The sequence below is a fragment of the Pelmatolapia mariae genome, linkage group LG3_W (assembly GCF_036321145.2).
Source record: "Pelmatolapia mariae isolate MD_Pm_ZW linkage group LG3_W, Pm_UMD_F_2, whole genome shotgun sequence".
Taxonomy (NCBI): Eukaryota; Metazoa; Chordata; class Actinopteri; order Cichliformes; family Cichlidae; genus Pelmatolapia; species Pelmatolapia mariae.
Genome location: NC_086229.1, coordinates 46,426,033 through 46,445,179, shown reverse-complemented (window position 1 = coordinate 46,445,179; position 19,147 = coordinate 46,426,033). Strand labels below are relative to the sequence as shown.

The following is a 19,147-nucleotide window of genomic DNA, read 5'->3' as shown; positions in this document are numbered from 1 at the left end:
CAGTGAGTTCATTGTACCCAAGAGGCCTCCAAAGTCACCATATGTGAGAAAAATAGAGCACCTTTGAGAAGTAGTGTAACAGGAGATTCACATCATAGATTCATGAAGATTCCAGCATCTTCATGAATCTGTGCCATGAACGATTAAAATTGTTCTAAAGGACAAGAGTGTGCCCAACCCAGTGGGATGGTTGTACCTCAGGAGCTAGAGCAGGTCATCTACTAATTGGAAGGTTGGTGGTTCAGTCCCTGGTTGCTCCAGTGTGCATGCCCAATATACTTGGGCAAGATACTATGTTGCTAACCATCAATTTATGAAAGTATTTGATAGGAAGCACTTTTAAAAATGTTGGGTGAGGGTGAATGAGGCAAGTTATATAAAGCACTTTGAGTGCTCGGGTAGAGTAGAACAGTGCTATATAAGAACCAGTCCATTTACTAGGAAGGTAAATGGACTGGTGTAGCTAATAAAGCATCCAGTGGGTGTCTGTTTTCCTAAACGAAAAATTAATCTCATCTGTTGCATCTGTTAGTAAATGAATTCTTTATGCATAATTGTACATAGATTCAATTTTGAAAAGTGGATAAAGCAGGTGAATATCACGTTTGGAAACTTTAGTCCAAAACATTTAATCAAAAGTTAGCTAAATTAAAAATACACGACTCATGCCTGAAAATAAAAGCTGTAACAATAGTTTTATCGTGGATACACACACAATACAATAAGAAAAGAAATACCTTTGCAGCGGTCTGAGTGCAGCGGTGTCGCTCAAACTGAAAGCATTTCATGCAGCATGTTTCTAATATGTGTGAGAGTGTGGGCGTGCTCAAAGTCTAAACAGCAACACTTTGTGCATGTGTGTCAGGAAGTCGGTGTAGAGCTGGGGTTTTTTTGTTTTGTTTTTTTCTTTGTTAGACAGTGTGAAACGAAGTTTGAAAGGAAGCGAAGAAGAAGAGAAAAAGACAAGAAAAAGACTTTATCTGCACATTTCAATCATCAAAGAGAAAAATCTTTACAGACAGTGAGAATCACGTGGCGGTTGTTGAACCATGTCCACTCATTTTCACTGTGTGGAAGAGGACAGGGAGTGGGTGTGTGCTGTTAAAGCACACATTATATCTATATGTACACATAATATGTCTTAATTATTTTATTATATCAGGACTGTCCTACTGCACTGTAATCTAAACTACATTTAATCTGTATTATGCCACACAGTGGAACAAGAAAGATAAAAGAACTTCATACTTAAAATTAAAAATATATAAAAGAAGCAGCTGCTCCAACTCCCTTCAGGACCCAGAGTTGAATATGAAGATAATGCCGTACGACAGACGAACAGACTGACAGACATCAATGGGTAGATGGATACTTTGATGGATGCATGGATAGATAGGTAAACAGATGATGCATGCATGAATCATGGATAGATGTGTAGATGGATGGATGATGCATAAATGGATGATGTATACATGGCTGGATGCATGCATGCATCCATGGAAGGATGAATGGATGGATGAACAATGCATACATGGTTGGATTCAAGGATTACTATGGAGATGCATGGATGGATGATGTATGGGTAGATGATTGCATGCATGCATGGATGATGGATGTTTGCATCAATGCATGCACAGATGAATGCAGATCATCTTCATGTTAATAATATTTTCCTTTCATGTCATCACATCCTGAACCTTTTGAACCTTTAACCATAGGAGGTGTTAAACCCACCAATGAACTATGAATGCTGCTGCTATAATAGTTGTGTTGTGTGAAGAACAAACATGTATCTGAACAATAAAAAAAGGTCTACAGACCTGGCAACAGATTATGAGCTGCATGAAAGCGATCATTTTAGTGTGCACGAGTTGTGGCCTCACTTTAAAAGCTGCTGTATTGCAGCCTTTAGGATTTTCATTACTGCACATTATATAGCAGGAAATGCAACAAAAGAATTTCTCAAACATTTATCTTCACTAATTATCTGAATCATACTGATATCAATCACACGAACCCTTCATAAAGTCAAGATCATCGCTGCAGCAGGAAGAAACGGTGAGTGGAGCATCTGATCACAAAGTGAAAAAAGCAGGGCTCTCCCTTAGAGACAGAGTGAAGAGTTTGGCCTTTCAAGAGATGGACTCAGAGTAGGGCTTCTCTGGAATGCCAGTAATCCCTGTGATCCCAGATCAGTACTAGAAAAATGGATAAATGGATCTTGCTTTTTTAATAACAAACACCAAAATCACTAACACCAATCTATTAATAGATTTTTCCTTTATTAGTAGAAACTATGAATATTCCCTTCTGCTACAAAAGTCTCCTGCTGTTCATATGATTCGGTTTTCAATGGAATATGTTTTAGAGACAATACCTAAGTTAGATTTTTGCTATACATCTTCACACTGCTGCCATACTTTTTTACATCCTTTTGTTTTGTGAACTCAGTTTAACAGCTTGTAATGACTTACTTTGTGTATAGTGTGAAAAATAGCTTCCAAAAATGTGAAATATGCATCACAGAATCAAAATATTTTAAATGATAATCACTCTTGCATCACAGTTTTGTTTAGGTAGCATTAGCCCTCTACTCTTATCCTGGTGGCTGCATCACTTTTGCCCCTCTAGCACCTCCAGAATAGCTTTCAAGATGGTTGCCACAGCTACAGCACCAGGGTCTGGCAGGCTGACCAGGTTGGGTGAGATGTAGCTGGCTCTCCCAGCCCTGGCTTTAAGGTCACGAGTTGCCTCCGCTCCTGAAGCAGCTTTCTGTGGAGACAGAAGCAAAAGGAACATTATGTAGAAAAATCTGCTGAGTGAGCAGTGCAACCACATCAACACCAGGTGGCACCATACCTTCACAGCACTTTGCAGTACAGCCATGTGTCCACCAGATGGAGCTGTGGCCAGCTTAATCAGTTCATCAACTGCAGGGCACAAAGCATCCAGCTGCAAGGTAAGAGAAACAAAGAAACTTCACTGTAGGGCTGCCACAAACTATTATTTTGATAGTGGACTAGTCACCGATTATTTTTGCGATTAGTCGACTAATCAGATCATGCATCCATTGGACGTAAAACGTACAGCTTATTGCACCAGCAGCATCTGCTCTTATATAACTATCATTAGCTTACAGCTTTAAGTGTTTAAAGTATGTGCTAACTAAAAATAAAGACAAGATGATAGTTTATTAAATTTTAATGAAATTTGCAGATTGTTTCGGTGAAGTTTAATAAACTCCTTGCTATCTAAAATATAATGGGACACCGGAGTATATTCTCGAGCATCTCACACTTCTGATAATCAGTTGTCTGCTTGACGTTTATTCAGCTGTGTAAAAACTATAACTTTAATCTCAGGCTGTGATGTAGCATAACTTAAGCAGCAAGGAAGGTGATAAGTACATAGCATTAGCAGACGACTGAAATTCTTTTAAGCATACTTTATTGCTGGCATCTCCATTTTACCATAAAACAATCAATCAGGTATGCAAAAATCCCACTTGCTTTATACAGGACTTTGCCCACACCTGACCTCGTTAGTCCCTACCATTGAAACAAATAGGTCAAACCAAACAATACAATTCTAAACAAAGAACAGGAATAAGGTCATGCATGAAACTGACAAATTCATTTACTCAGCTAAATGGTTTGTAAAGTAAAACACTGCATACAATATAACTCAAAAGGCTAATTTAAAGAAAACAAACAATACTATACAAAATGTAAAACCCTCCATTTGGTTACACCCAGTGATGCAATCATTGACCTCATGACCCTATATAAACAGGAAGTAGTGGGCGGCCCTTCCCATACACCTGTCTCACATATAGGACCTGAATACACAACATGGACACCATGGTAAGTATAACCAAAGCAACATAAAGAAACAGAATTTACCAGACATTTGCCTGTAAACAGAAGAAAATTCAGATGATCTGATGGTTAGTAGCTTTAAAAAACATGCATGGATGTAAAGGATGTAACTACTGCTACCACAAACAAAACCCGGGATAGTGTGTGTTAAGAGAAGTTACACCAGCAATGTCTAAATTAAAGCATTATGGCTGACTGTAAAATAACAAAGAAATAAATTAAGGGACAAGTGGTAAATGAGTTCATGCCTAACCACTTTGTCACACAGGCAAACCGATTTACTCAGGAACAAATAAAATACTAAAAAAAAAAGCCAAACAATAACATTTTTAAGTTATCTAAGTGACTTATGTATGTTTAACCTGAGTAGCGAAAGACGGCGGTGGGTTTGAAAACGATTTGCCGGGAGTCCGGTGTTCTCATCGGCTCTAGTGAGCCTTGCCCCCGGCTAGCTATCGAGCTAGTGGTTAACAGACGTCTCCGAAAACGTCGGAGCGCTTTTGAAAATATGTGGTGTCTTGATAAACTGAGCAGATATTTGAGGTTTACACAGTTACATTCTCGCCTGAAAATATGTTAAACGTTTATTTTGTGACCCAGAAAGAATAATAAGAGTAATATTAAAACTAACTAGCTGCCGCCATTGTTGGAAACTGAGCTGGGCTGCGCTATGAATTCTGGGACAGAGCTTCTTCTTCTTCTTCAGGGTTTAACGGCAGCTGGCATCCTTGTACATGCAGTGCTGTCATCTTCTGTTTCAGTCCGTTATTACACTCTTAAATCCTACTACTCATTCCTGCGTCTTTTGTGATCTTACAAAGCTTCAAATGATGCGTCGACTATTAAATCAGTCGACGTTAGTACGAACGTCGACGTAATCGTGACTAGTCGACTAATCGTGGCAGCCCTACTTCACTGCTAAAGACACTCTTCATAAATTAGGTTATTGAGATTAAATGAGATTTGGGGGACAAAAATCTTACCATTGTTCTGTCTCCAGGGGCGGCACCACCATATCTGCAAGAAAGTCAACATTTAAGTCCAACCTGGCCATTGCACAGAAATCTGGAGGTTTGGCTGAAAAACAATGCAGACAATTTGCACTTTTCTCTTCCTTGACTTTTTTCTCCTTGAGTTGTGACATTCACTAACAGCCCACTTACTCATCTTTGTACTTTTGAGATTACAGAGGAGCTAGCAGCAATGCAAAAATGGACTATGACAGCTAGTCATTTGATCAAGGACCTAACTGTATGCTGGGATAAGCTGGGTCTGAAAAGGAAGAAACTTGCAGTTGTTGTAGACAATGGCTGTCCAAATCTGACAGGGAAAAATATTGGATTTTTGCAGAGGATACAAGATAAAGTGACTTAGATGAGTCCAGAACTGAACTTGGTATTTTTGCATTGTGTTATAAACCAGGAGATGTAGTGTAATTCCATGCTAATATTAACTATGTTCTGGAATGTTGTAACTTAAAGCTTCATCAGGCGAAAGACCTGATGAAGTCAACTCAGTGTTGGACTTTTGGAGGAGCATGACACTGAAAATGGTGACATAGGCTACCACACACCTGCCAGGTTGGCAAATAATATGGGACCTGAGAGCATTAATTCAAAAGTTAAATGTAAGGATATTCCAGAGCTTTCAGACTGGAAGGCAAGTATAGCATTTGCTGATGATGCGACTGTAGTAATGAATAAACTAAGTTTATTTTAAACCAACTGGAGAGCAGCATACCAACAGTGCTGATCACAAGATCAAAAACTCTGGAACAGCAGTTAAATGGCCATATGAAGAAGACTAAAAGAAAAGTGGACTTTGAAATAAATACAGACATGAAAATGTTACCAACCCTTACTTTTTCATTGCTTCTGTTCCAGCATTCATAGCAGTGGCCCAGGCTGCAGCATTGCTCCGCCCCTCGGTCACATGACCGGCTGCCGCAGTGAGGAACAGACTGTACAACTGAAATAAACTGAGCATTAGTACATGTGCTTGTGCTGATTAAGAAAGAATACTGCAATCAAACACCACTTAAATCAATAAACTCACCGCTCCTGAAGACCCGCCCATTTTCTCCTGCACCAATCCAGCAAGGACCGATAACAGCTGCCCGGGGCAACCGGGGACCACATGTCCTTGAAGCCACTCCTGAATGGCTGAACAAGCATCTTCACTATTTTTACAAGTTCCTCTTTAAGCTACTGAAGATAGTAATCACAGTTTCTTACCTCTAGCAGCCTGAGCATGAGTATTACCACAGTCTCCATCCCCGGAAGCACGATCAAGGGAATTGAGTTCCTCCTGCTTTTCCAACAGAGTGGAGCAAATCTTCTCCAAGGCTGTATGCATCACAGGACTAAGTGGTCCTGCCAAGAATAAAAAAACAAACTTCCATTTAAAAAAGCCCAAACTATTTTATTAATATATAGATCAGAAATTATATACTGGGCTAGAGAGTAAAAGTTAATGGATGTTATGTGTCCTAACTGGAATGTCCAATATGCCCTCTCTGACAGCACCACTACAACATATAAAGCCCTCTATTAAAAGAGGGAAAAGACATCATCATTTTAGCTGACATTCTACTAATGGCCACTAGATGCCCTTATAAAATAGTAAAAGGACTAAAATTGAACTCATCTATTTCTGTTATTACAATACTAAGGATTTTCTAGCACTACATGCACAGATGTGTTTGTCTGTCACAATTTGTTGGTTTCCTCTTGTTCATCCTGTTTCAATTTTATGCAGGTAAACAAGTTTTAAACATGTTCAATTATAAGCCTTGAATAAGTAATGCATTACAATAACTGATTGTAATACACATAAACAAAAAGCTCATGAACTAACCTTCAGAGTGCTTCTCATCTTGTGGCCGTTTGATGGTTGTTTGTGGTTCTGTGATGTAGCTGCGTCCGCTCAAACACACACTGCTGAGGTTTGGCCAGGCAGGGGCAGTAGTCTTAGCATCTTGATGGGACAAAGGAGGTGTGTGTTTTTCATTAGTAGCAAATTTATTTATCATTTAAATCTGTGTCTCTGAACCCATATGAGAGTACTTATTTGTGTGGTTCTATCAGAAGTTAATATTCACTCATCTTGGGGATGAAAGTCCTGCTAAGTTTGGATTTAATGATTACTTTGAACCAGTCTTTTTCCAGGGTAGAATAATTGTACAGCATAAATCTAATAACTTAATCTAAATCTAATGAGAAATCAAGAACTGGGTGCAAAAGTCAGAATTTATTTTGGGTTTTCACACTCAGAGTAGCCATCAACAAGCTTCTGGCATAATTCTGGCAGGATATTTGATCATTCTTCTTGGTAGAATTGGTGGAGTTCATTTGAATTGGTTGGTTTCCTGACATGGCCGCAGCTTTCAAGCACAGTCCACAAATTTTCAACAGGGCTGAGGTTGGTGTAAAACTCGCTTCACTGTGGACAAAGACGCTGGTGCTCCAGCAGTTTCCAGTTTATAACTCACTTTGATGATTTCTGGGTTGTTCCTGAACATCCAAATCAGTCTTGTGAGGGTGACAGTGGGTCTTCCTCCAGACTTTGGCAAAGTGGTGACACAGCCTAATAACTTTAACCTCATAACTAACAATTAATTCAGCTAATGATCTTTGAATCTGAAGTTTTTTTGAAAACACCTCCGAGAGACCATCCCAACTTGTGTCATACATCACTCACAGTTATCTTTCCTGCCCAGTAGTAGTTTCTCGCTTCAAAGATGCAGAAAGTAGGTACATGTTTGTGAATTACACAGAGATTTCATGGTCTCTGCGCTCTAGTTGCTGCTAGTCTCCTCCACTCCATAAAGAATTGTTCAGACATATGACTTTCAGACTTGAACACTCTCACACTCTCAACTCTGGGTCAGACTTGTTTTCACATCTTGCCTCATGTGATTAGGTAGAGGATCAATAGGGGGTCCATGACCCTCTTCGGGGGACACTCCCCATAGGGCTTAAAATCTATGACTCTCCACCAGGTGCTCTTAGAACCGAAGAAGCTTCTCAGATGAGAGGTGAAACTTCTTCAAGGAAACTTCAAGAAGTCCAGATGCTTTTCTTTCCAAGCTCTTTAGACCACTGGATTAGTTGTTTGCCTCGTGCTGTTCATGCCAAAGAGTTGACTGACTGGTTGCTGCTGCCATGTCGATCATGTAAGCATTCACTTTGAAGCTTCTGAAGTTTGAAGTTCTGAATACACTGTGATGTTATGACAAAGGCCCTCACAAGTTTAGAAAAACAAAGCTATGCGTTTGAACACTTACCTATCAGCCTCAGTGTTTCCTTGTCAGCCCTCATCAGGGTCAGCGACACTCCTGCCATCTCTAGAGAGGTCATGAACAACCCAGACATCACCCTGGCAACCACCACTCCACGGCTTTCTATAAAAAACACCAATCATATTCTAGATCATCGAATGATCGTGCTGTTCCCCCACCCACCAAAACCAGCCAATCAAATCACATCTTAGCTCATGCTAAGTGCTAATAAAAAATGTTATGGAACTGTGGTTTCTTTTAGTTAGTCTAGCTACTCACAAAAACTGCCATTGATAAACTATGAAAAATAAAAGAGACAAGGTTTATTTTACAAGGATGATATTTTAGCTCACAGGGTGTAGTGAGATGCAGGTATTTATTTTCTTGTATATTAAACATCAAGGTTTAAAAGTATTCGGAAGTTAAAATGGTGATCATGTGAGAGAAGCACAGTAGGACCCACCTAAGTGTGGTTAAATGCTTACCTCACACACACACACGCACACTTACCCAGGCAGATGATGGCCGATCTAGTCACCACAGCCATCTCTAGGCAAGACAGAGCTCCAAGGTTGTTCACGCACACAACCACACTGTCTGCTGTAGGAAAGAGGAAAAAAAACACACATGGAGAGCAGCCGTACTAACGGTCAGCATGATACATGATCGATGTCATTTAGTGAACCTGATTTCAGCGGCAGATGCGATTGGCTGCTTGGGTTGGTCATGTGGTCTATCATGGTCTTGAGCACCTCATCAGCAGAGGCCACCTGAGGGAGAAGATCAACAGAAACTGAGCCATACAGCCTGGTGTTAAAAGCACATTCAGGCTGTTAAGGTTCAAATCCGACTCACCTTTGACCTCTTTATTCCAGGTTCCCCGTGGATACCTGAAAATAGAAAGAAAACACTGGCCGTTATTTCATTTTCGTCTCCTGTGCTCTCTCCATCTGTGCATCTTTAGAATGGTTTGATAAGAGTTTCCATCATTTTCTCAGCTTTTACAAGTGAATTTCCTCCAGTTCTATGAATTGAATAGAAAACTCCACTCAGATTAAAGACACCCAACTTGATTTTTTGTAACATGCTGAAATTCTGACATCCCCATCTCACCATTTGACTGAATGAATTCTTTGGAAACACTATTTTATGCTTCACTTATACCATTTTGCTGCTCTTATCTGCTCTTGCACACCACTAGATGGTGCAATTCAGTCATTTTCTCTAAAATATCACTAACATGATCTCACATCTGCAGAGAAAGTCAAAGATGGAGAATGGCCATTCTAATGATGATCTGGTTTTAAATCATTTGTCACAAAAAAAATGTAAAAAGTATTCATTAGCTCGGGTGGAAGTTTAGTTCTGGAAATAAAAGTCTAGATAACTGGTGTCAGCCCAAAAGGCTGCTCTCCACTTTCTGCCACTCTCTTTCTCCTGCTCTCACAACTCCACCTTTTCCATCCTCCTCTAATCACCCCTTACCCAGCCCGAGCTCCATGTCTCCTGGCGGTAGATCGAAGGAAGGCAGGCAGCCGGGAACGCTGCATGGAGACAGACTCACCCCCAGAGTGCCTGGAGTAAAACAGAAACATCATTAAGAAAAGTATTCCAGTGTTCCCAGAAAGTATTAAATGTATTAAAAACCCCCAAAAGAAAGCGCGACTCACCGATCCCCTTTAAAATCTCCGTCACCTTGGAAACAATCTGATCCAATGAGCAGCCCTCTTCTGCTAAAGCACCAGCCAGCTAACAGAGCGAGAGACCACATGTTTAAAGGCAAGAAAAATACTACAAACATCTAATGAAAGCATCAATGATACTGCAAGGTGCAAAATATACAAATTCATGGTTTCTGCTTAAGTGCATAAGATGATGTATACTTTCCTGTTCCAACAACCTAGATCAACAAAATACAATATCATAAAATGACTCACAACAATGAAGGTAAAATAAATAAATACAAATAATAATATAAAAAGAGAAATACACAAAAGAGCTTCATTCAGTAGAAAAAAAACATGGAGGGTTTAATAAAATGTGACATTATTGATGGTATTGTGGTTCTAATAAAAATATGTATAACAAAAAATAATTACGTGGGAAAAATAAATAATTACAGGGCAAATTTAAAAAAAATAATGCCAGAGTTTATGAATGAATTATTGCCTAATTATTTTTTAATTAAATTAGACACATTTAAGGGCATATTATACATTTAATTCATGTTTGATGTTGGCAGTTTCAGTCCTCCATACATTTTAAGATTTGTTTTTGCTTTTCCTTTTTTTTTTTAAATTATTATTAAGAGAACAGTTTGAGAACATTAAGAGCACATACTTGCCAACCTTGAGACCTCAGAATTAGGGAGACATTCAAAGGGGGGGGGTATACATATACATACACATATACAAAAAACTTGAATTTTACAGTGTTTATTTATTTAAAATTATTTATTTAAAGTAAGTTAAATGTCACTGTTATTACTGTCCCTCAGCTGGAGGTGTCCAAATTCAGAGGCTGCATCCACCTGAGAACTAATCTAATCTAGTAACTTTAATCTCAGCCAAACCGATTTACCCAGGAACAAATAAAACACTGAAAAAAAAGTCAAACAATAACATTTTTAGGTTATCTAAGTGACTTATATATCATGTTTAACCTGAGCAGCGAAAGACCGCAGGGGTTTGAAAACGTGCCGGGAGTTTGCTGTTCTCGCCGGCTCAGTTATTTGAAGTTTACGCAGCTACATTCTTGCCTGAAAAAATGCTAAAAGTTTATTTTGCGACCCAGAAAGAGAAATAAGAGTAATATTAAAACTAAATAGCTGCCACCATTGTTGGAAACTGGAATTGGCTGGGCTGCGCAATGAATTCTGTGATATGGTTTTTCATTTTTGTTGTCCAGGTGGAAAATCAAGAGAAATTCGGGAGAATGGTGACTCCGGGAGATTTTTGGGGGGGCACTGAAATTCGGAATTCTCCCGGAAAAATAGGGAGCGTTGGCATGTTGAACCGCAGACAGGACAATGTTGCCTCATGTAGCTTTTTAACAGCATTTGTACCATAAAAAATATGAGTACAGTGATATAATATTATAATCCTTTTAACTCAGGATACACTTGTACTGGTCCAAGTTGAGCTCTTTCCAGAGTAAATAACACCTCTATTAAGCTGTTGTTGTGTACCTTATGTATGAAGACAGTGCCACACAAGCCTCTTCTTCCAGCCTTACTTGGTTGGTCAAAGGCGCAGTCTTCCGCAACTATCACCATGTCAACAGTAACGCCCTGGTTACGAGCTTGCTCCGCAGCCAATCCAAAGTTAAGGCGGTCACCAGTGTAGTTCTTCACAATGAGAAGGACCCCGGAGGCTCCTGGGTGGGAAGACTGTTGTTAGTTCATTTGATATATAAAAAAAAACTTGCAGCAGGTCACAGACAGTATATAAAAGATGGACATAGCTTTTAGGTTTAAAAGTAGTATGTATCTTAAAAGCTGCATTCTCTCTAATGGCCACCAGGGGGCAACTGCTTTGGCTGCACAACGAACCCTCTGACCTCAGCAAACACTTTTAGTTATGGTTTTATGGTCTCACTCTCTAGTTTGTGACTGATGGGTCGCTACCCTATGAACAGCATCCTCAGTTTCTCAGTCAGATACGCACTCACAACTCCAGCTTGCTAACCATTAGTATAATCAAATCAAATCAAATCAAATCAAATCACTTTTATTGTCACATCACATGTGCAGGTACACTGGTACAGTACATGTGAGTGAAATTCTTGTGTGCGAGCTTCACAAGCAACAGAGTTGTGCAAAATACAATAATGTAAAACAAGCAAAATATAAAAATGGCTAATCTAAAAAGTAATAAATATATGTACAATATGTAAAGGTATATACATTACTGAATGTGTATACTAAATATGTTTTTCTACGTGTGTGTGTTTGAGTGTGTATATAGTATGTATATACATGTTTTACAAATGAAATAAAGTAAACAATAAAATAAGATATATATATATATATATATATATAAAGAGCTGTTAGCCGTTAGCATGCGTCCGTACTACCTGCCCCGGGAATTCTCGCATGTTATCGCGATAACAGCGTATGTCCCCCCCCTCGGCCAACGCGGATGCAGCCTGTGACACTCTCTACTCAGTGGTCAGCAGACTGCAAACACAATCTCCGAGAGCCCTCCTCATAATATCAGGGGACTTCAATCATGCCTCACTGGACTCCACACTGCCCACCTTCACCCAGTATGTGACCTGCCCAACCAGAGACAATAAAACACTGGACTTACTGTATGCCAATGCTGAAGAGGCATACAGTTCATCACCTCTCCCTCCCCTGGGCAGATCTGATCACAACCTGGTGCACCTTGTCCCTGTGTATGAGCCCTTAGTGCGCAGGGAGCCACCAGCCACCCGCACAGTACAGAGATGGTCGCAGGAGAGCGAGGAGGCTCTTAAGGATTGTTTTGAGTCGACTGTGTGGGAGGTGATCTGTGACGACCACGGAGAGGACATCGACAGCCTTACTACATGTATTACTGACTATATTAATTTCTGTGTGGATAACACCGTACCTACCAGGACTGTACGGTGTTTCTCCAACAACAAACCTTGGATTACCCCAGAAATTAAAGCCGTCCTCAAGCAGAAGAGGAGGGCCTTCAAATCCAAAGACAAAGAGGAGTTGAAAAGGGTGCAGAGAGAGCTGAGGGGACTGATAAGGAATGGGAAGGACAGCTACAGGCAGAAGATGGAGAACCAGCTTCAGCAAAATAACGTTGGTGAAGTCTGGAGAGGCCTCAGAACCATCTCGGGCCACAAACATCAGAACTCTCTGCCTGGGAGGGATGTGAGGTGGGCAAATGAACTGAATCATTTCTTCAACAGATTTGATTCAGCCATGAGGCAGTCTCCAACATCGGCTGCAGACTCAACCACCCCCACTGCTGCTGTTCCACCTCTGACACCTCAGACACTTCACACCTCCTCTATTCACCCTGCTCACTCCTCCCCACCCCCAACAACAGCATCCAATACACACTCAACACAAGGCTCCAGCCTGTCTCTCTCAACCACCCAGGTTAGGAGGGAACTGAGGAGGATTAATGCCAAGAAGGCAGCGGGTCCAGATGGCATCAGCTTGAGGGTCGTCAGGTCCTGCGCGGACCAACTGTGTGGTGTGATGGAGCACCTCTTCAACCTGAGCCTGAGGCTGGGAAGAGTCCCACAGCTCTGGAAAACCTCCTGTGTTGTACCAGTGCCAAAGACTTCACGCCCCAAGGACCTCAACAGCTACAGGCCGGTGGCTCTGACATCCCACCTGATGAAGACCCTGGAGCGGCTGGTCCTGGCTCAGCTTCGGCGCCTTGTGAGCTCATCACTGGATCCACTTCAGTTTGCCTACCAGCCTGGCATTGGAGCGGATGATGCCGTCATTCACCTCCTACATCGCTCCCTCGCTCACCTGGAGATCGCTGGGAGCACTGTGAGAATCATGTTCTTTGATTTCTCCAGTGCCTTCAACACTATTCTTCCCTCGGTTCTGAAGGACAAGCTGGAGAACTCTGGAGTGGACCATCACCTCACTACCTGGATTTTGGACTACCTCACCGACCGACCACAGTATGTGAGGACTCAGGGCTGTGTGTCGGACAGGGTCGTCTGCAGTACGGGGGCCCCACAGGGAACGGTTCTGGCTCCGTTCCTCTTCACCATCTACACTGCAGACTTCTCCCACAACTCCACCCAGTGCTTCCTGCAGAAGTTCTCTGATGACTCTGCTATAGTCGGCCTCATCACTGATGGGGACGACAAGGAGTACAGAGGACTGACTCAGGACTTTGTGGACTGGTGCCAGCTGAACTACCTCCAGATCAATGCCAGTAAAACCAAGGAGCTGGTGGTAGACTTCCGCAGGCACAAACATCCTCCACTGCAATCACTGAACATCCAAGGTATGGACATTGAGACTGTGGACAGCTACAGGTACCTTGGTGTTCATCTGAACAGCAAACTGGACTGGACTCATAACTCAGACGCCCTCTACAGGAAAGGGCAGAGCAGACTGTACCTGCTGCGGAGACTCAGGTCGTTTGGAGTGGAGGGCCCACTCCTGAAGACCTTCTATGACTCTGTGGTGGCCTCAGCCATCTTTTATGGTGTGGTCTGCTGGGGCGGCAGCATCTCTTCTGGGGACAGGAAGAGACTGAACAGGCTGATCCGCAGGGCCAGCTCTGTTCTAGGATGCCCTCTGGACCCAGTGGAGGTGGTGAGTGACAGGAGAATGGTGGCTAAGCTGTCATCCCTGTTGGACAACATCTCCCACCCCATGCATGAGACTGTGACAGCACTGAGCAGCTCCTTCAGTGGGAGACTGCGGCACCCACGGTGTGGGACGGAGAGATTTCGCAGGTCTTTCCTCCCCACTGCTGTCAGACTCCACAACAAAGACTTTAACTGATCAAACACACACATCCACAAATGTGTAATAACACTAATGTGCAATAATCGTTTCTGGCATCGTTGTATTTTTACTGAGTTGTATATAGCACTTCTATTCTATTTTTATCTTATTGCATATTTTATTCTATTTTATTCTACTGTATATAGTATTTTATTTTATTCTATTCTGTACACTTGTGTACTGTATTTATTCTTATTTTATTTTATTCTAATTGTCCTTCATAACTTTTGCACTGTCCACTTCCTGCTGTGACAAAACAAATTTCCCACGTGTGGGACTAATAAAGGTTATCTTATCTTATCTTAAAGTGTGTCTCAGTCTTTTATATACAGTCTTTGCTCCCTTCTGTCAGAGACAGCCGTAGCTGATCTGGGGTTATGATGAGCATCTGTTCTCACCAAGATCACTTTGTTGTCTTTATCCTTCTTTTTGGGGCCAGCAGCCTACACCTATTGCAGTGTAACTAGGAGAAGGATTCAGGGTCACTTGATGCAATCCTAACTATATGTTTTGCCAAAATGGAAAGTATTAAGCCTAATCTTAAAAGTAGAGATAGTGTCTGTCTCCTGCATCCAAACTGAGAGCTGGTTCCACTGAAGAGGGGCCTGAAAGCTGAAGGCTCTGGCTCCCAGTAGTTGCTGTGGGATAGTAATTAGTATAGTAATGCAGGAATATAACTCAAATATAACCAGCTGGCATCTAGTTGAGTCGATTCCACCACTGCCACCCTACTGCAACATGCTGGCAATCTGCATGCACTTATTTGCAAACTGTGAGACTGACTGAAGACAGTCTGAGTCTGTTCATTGCAGACAGGTTACTTCACACCAGGTGGGTGAAGGCGTTGGACCCTCTGTGACTATTTACAAAAATAATGCAATCACCATGGACACAGATTTTTCCTCACTGAAAGGAAGTGGCCACCAAATTTTTATAAGATGCAGCGTTAACGACGGCAACAGTGCAGCACCGTCACAGGGCGAGATCGGTGAACCATTTTGGCAAAAGGATCAAATGTAAAAGGTCAAACTTCAAATCAAATCAACGGTTAGACTTTTTTTAAAAAAGAGTTGCACCACACTGCACGTTGCAAGCACTGGTTTTATTAAACAGATAAGATCCATGATTAAATATGCACTACCAACCCTCACAGATGCGCGCGCACACACACACACACACACACACACGGAAAACTGAAGGACACATTACCTGCATTGTGCAAGGAGAGAATGGCAGCAAGGATACTGCCAGGAGGCGGCGATGCAAACACTCCTCCTGCAACAGCCGCCGACAGCATCCCTGCTCCGATATAACCTGAGGATACGAGGAGGAGAAATCAGAGCTGAGGTAATCAGAAGCATCTCGTGTTCATGTGTAAAGAATTAAAGTCTTACCTGCGTGTGCGGGCTCATGGCCTGACCCCCCTCCAGAGAGGAGGGCCACTTTTCCCTTGAGGTTTTCGAGGTCGGACCGAAGCACGACCCTGTGGCCCTTTAGCAGAGAGAGGCCCCCGGAGGCCCTGACGAGGCCGAGGAGGGCTTCATCCACGCAACTCTCTGCTGAGTTGATCAACTTCTTCTGGGGCTGAATTGGAAGATAAAAAATAAAAATGGAAAAAATACCACATAGAATATGTGTTCTTGATCAGCCTCAAAAGACACAGCTGAGATGCAGTTTATCCTCATACAAGTTACACAACGAGGCATGCGTGCGAATCTGTAGAAATGCCATTCAAATGTCTGAATGATTTAAGTCCAAGGGTTGCCCTCAGCAGGTGGCACAGACACAGTCAAGCAGATCCACGTCGCCTGTGTTTGTGTGTATGCGCGAATTAAATTAAAGTTGGCAAAAGCTGCACAATTATACTAAAAAAAACCTAAAGTTTTATTTGCAACAACAGCGGAATTAAAATGTTGAGTTTTCACAGCTTGTTCCCGTTATCGCTGCATGAACTCTGATCCTTTGGAAGTGTGCAAAGTGCTGCGGGCTCATCCAGCCTGGCGAACCACTGACATTTCATGTCAACACAAATTATCAACCGGACAATCTTCACTCGTGTTCAAACAGATCGCTTCAAATTGTCTTTATTATTCTTTTTTGTTTTTTACCTCCATCTTAACTTTTCTCGCTCCCTCACTCTTCCGACAGCAGGCACAATGAGTAGCGTCAGATCCGAAAGGTTTACTCAGACTGACACCTGCAGTCTGAGTAAGCAAGTATGCCTACAAAATAAAAGCATTGCTCCGCCTTTCAAAAGCACACATATAGACCGTGGAGTACAAAAAATGCTTAAAAACTGCATTATGTTGGAGATACAGCAAAATTAGACTGAAATTAGATAAAAGAGCTAAAAGATGCGAGGCCAGACTATACGTGTGGTTTTATTTTGAAAATATCAAAGGAAGTCTTGTTTCGGTTTAAGCTCGAGAACGGACACAGCGGCCACGCCCACCTTTTTGTTTCCGGGAAAATTATTAAAACTTGAGTTGAGTGATGTTAGCTCGCTCCACCTGTGTGTCTGTGGGTTTTTGCGTGAATGAAATCATGAAAAGACGTTTAATGTGAAACCAGCGTGAGAGAATCTGCTATTATTGTTGTATGCTGCAAGAGAAAAAAATGACTCAAAGTGTGAATGTTGTCTTCATTGTGTAGTTTACAAACTTATACTGGGCCACTGAGTGGAGTTCACGTAGCTGGACATTTTTAAATGTCTGTCAGTGTCCCCCACGGGTCCTCAGACCTCAGTTTGTTTTATTTGTATATAGGCCATTGTCATATATGGACGTTCAAAGGGCACAAACACATATTAGGAAATTACATATGAGGTCACTTAGATGTAAAACCCCTCAGAAATAAAGGCATACAGTATAAATAAGTCACCATAGGTTCCTGTGAAATTAGACAAAGCGAAATATGAAATAAAGGAACTTTAAAAACAAACAATCAAACAATAGAAATGCAAGAAAGAAACAATTTTAGAATTAACAGAAGAGGCCAACACATGATATCACTGAAGAAGATATGCATGTGCATATGTCTGAATCTGCCACATAATGAAATGTGGCTGTACTCAGCTATTATTATGATTATTATTATTATTATTATTGTAGTTGTTGTTGTATTTATTAATTTTCATGTGTGAGGAGGAATGGATAGAGTTAAAATGTTTTTGTATTTAGTTGTATTATTTTTAGGTTAACAAAAGAGGGCGTACTTACAACTTACACAGTATTTTTTATTTTTCAATTTTTCATTGTGGTTTATTGTACAACTTTGTGCACACCTGTAGAAAAAACATCACAGGGGCTAAAAACAAAATAATTTTTGCAATAGGTCTGTTTGTGACAGCATGATCAGTGCCTCGATCACTTTAAGTAAGCCTTATATGTCTTTTTGACTTTAGCCACTTCATTCTCATCAGGAAGTATTCCCCCATACCATTTATACCAGTTGCCATCTAAAGTTAAGGCTGGGGGTGGTGGTGTGGAGCCCACAGCATCATGGGAATTGGAGTAGTCCTCCCCTGAATATTCCACATATGGAATCTGAAAAGGAAGTAAACCGTGATCTTGTGCTGTGTTAATTGCCTCATTTAGCTTCTTCTGCTGTTTCATACACACACCAGTTCGAGTGGAATCCAACACCATTCCAGTGTGGGGACTAATGAATTGCTGCAACAACTTGACATTCTGATGGTGAATGATGATGTTTGGATCATGACAAATTGGGCAGGGGTTTCCACATATGTTGTCACCTCCAATGCAAGTCTTGCGAGTCTTGTAAGGGGGGATACCTCCTTTGTGGTTCCTCCTGTAGTCAGCCCACACTGGATTGCTTCCATACCACTCTCCAGGTAATCCCAAGGCCTGTCCTTGTAGCGGGCTAAAGCCTCCGTAGCCTGAGCAACAGCCTTGTCCTAAAGCAATGCTGCTTTGCAGTAAGTGTCTGGGATGTATAAATAGAGACAAAGAAAGACATGTCCTTGCAGGTAGTCTCTGTAGACGGGACTGATACTGACGAACTGAATGTGAAATTGAAGGCGACACACGATATAAAAACGTCGCGATGTACTTCATGGAGGTAGCCATTTTCAGATCCTACCCGGGTTAGAGGTGAAAGGTCTTATACAGTATATCTTATCGCCATGTTGTTCTACTATAGATCAGGGGTGTCAAACATTATAGCCAGTATACTCAAGTAAATGGCTTCACTGCAGTTTTCACCCTTTTAATGGACCATTTTGGTGAAATAGTAAAATTTTGGTTATTTTTATTGATTTCCTGCAAATTGACTGTTTTACAGAAAAGTTTAAAAAAAAAACAGTCAACACATTATTGTTATTTTTGAATAAGATGCCAAACTGGAGATGAATGCTCAAAACATATTTTTCGATTTTAAATTGTATTTAATGTTGATGACCGTGAGGGGTTTAAAAGGTGCCAACAAATAAAAGTGATTGTTATTATTTATTTATTGTATTGTTATGCTATGTTATGTTTACAGAAT

The 19,147-nt window shown here is 41.2% G+C and overlaps 2 protein-coding genes across 2 annotated transcripts; both read right to left on the bottom strand.

The window, feature by feature from the left end:
• Positions 1–661: 661 nt before the first annotated feature.
• On the bottom strand, positions 662–16,813 carry tkfc (triokinase/FMN cyclase). The gene is made up of 17 exons (XM_063461619.1): positions 16,750–16,813; positions 16,036–16,225; positions 15,851–15,955; positions 11,345–11,532; positions 9,828–9,906; positions 9,643–9,732; positions 9,013–9,047; positions 8,843–8,927; positions 8,668–8,757; positions 8,164–8,280; positions 6,735–6,854; positions 6,113–6,250; positions 5,934–6,040; positions 5,740–5,846; positions 4,862–4,895; positions 2,860–2,952; positions 662–2,772 (listed from the first exon to the last, which is right to left on the bottom strand). The coding sequence occupies exons 1-17, from the start codon at positions 16,753–16,755 to the stop codon at positions 2,614–2,616; spliced, it is 1,743 nt and encodes a 580-aa protein (XP_063317689.1). The 5' UTR covers positions 16,756–16,813; the 3' UTR covers positions 662–2,613.
• A 1,171-nt stretch (positions 16,814–17,984) lies between these two features.
• On the bottom strand, positions 17,985–18,729 carry LOC134624506 (small ribosomal subunit protein mS40). Its single transcript, XM_063469498.2, is given in 3 exon segments — positions 17,985–18,485; positions 18,488–18,579; positions 18,581–18,729. Coding segments are annotated over 3 exon segments (720 nt in total). The 3' UTR covers positions 17,985–18,006.
• Between the last annotated feature and the right edge of the window lie 418 nt (positions 18,730–19,147).

What these genes read in the sequence shown, in the direction of transcription:
- tkfc (XM_063461619.1), bottom strand. An exon ending in TCTCTCCTTGCACAATGCAG is followed by an intron (nt 11,533 to 15,850) that starts GTAATGTGTCCT and finishes CTTCCCACCCAG; the next exon opens with GAGCCTCCGGGGTCCTTCTC. An exon ending in AGACATGGAGCTCGGGCTGG is followed by an intron (nt 9,048 to 9,642) that starts GTAAGGGGTGAT and finishes TTCTATTTTCAG; the next exon opens with GTATCCACGGGGAACCTGGA.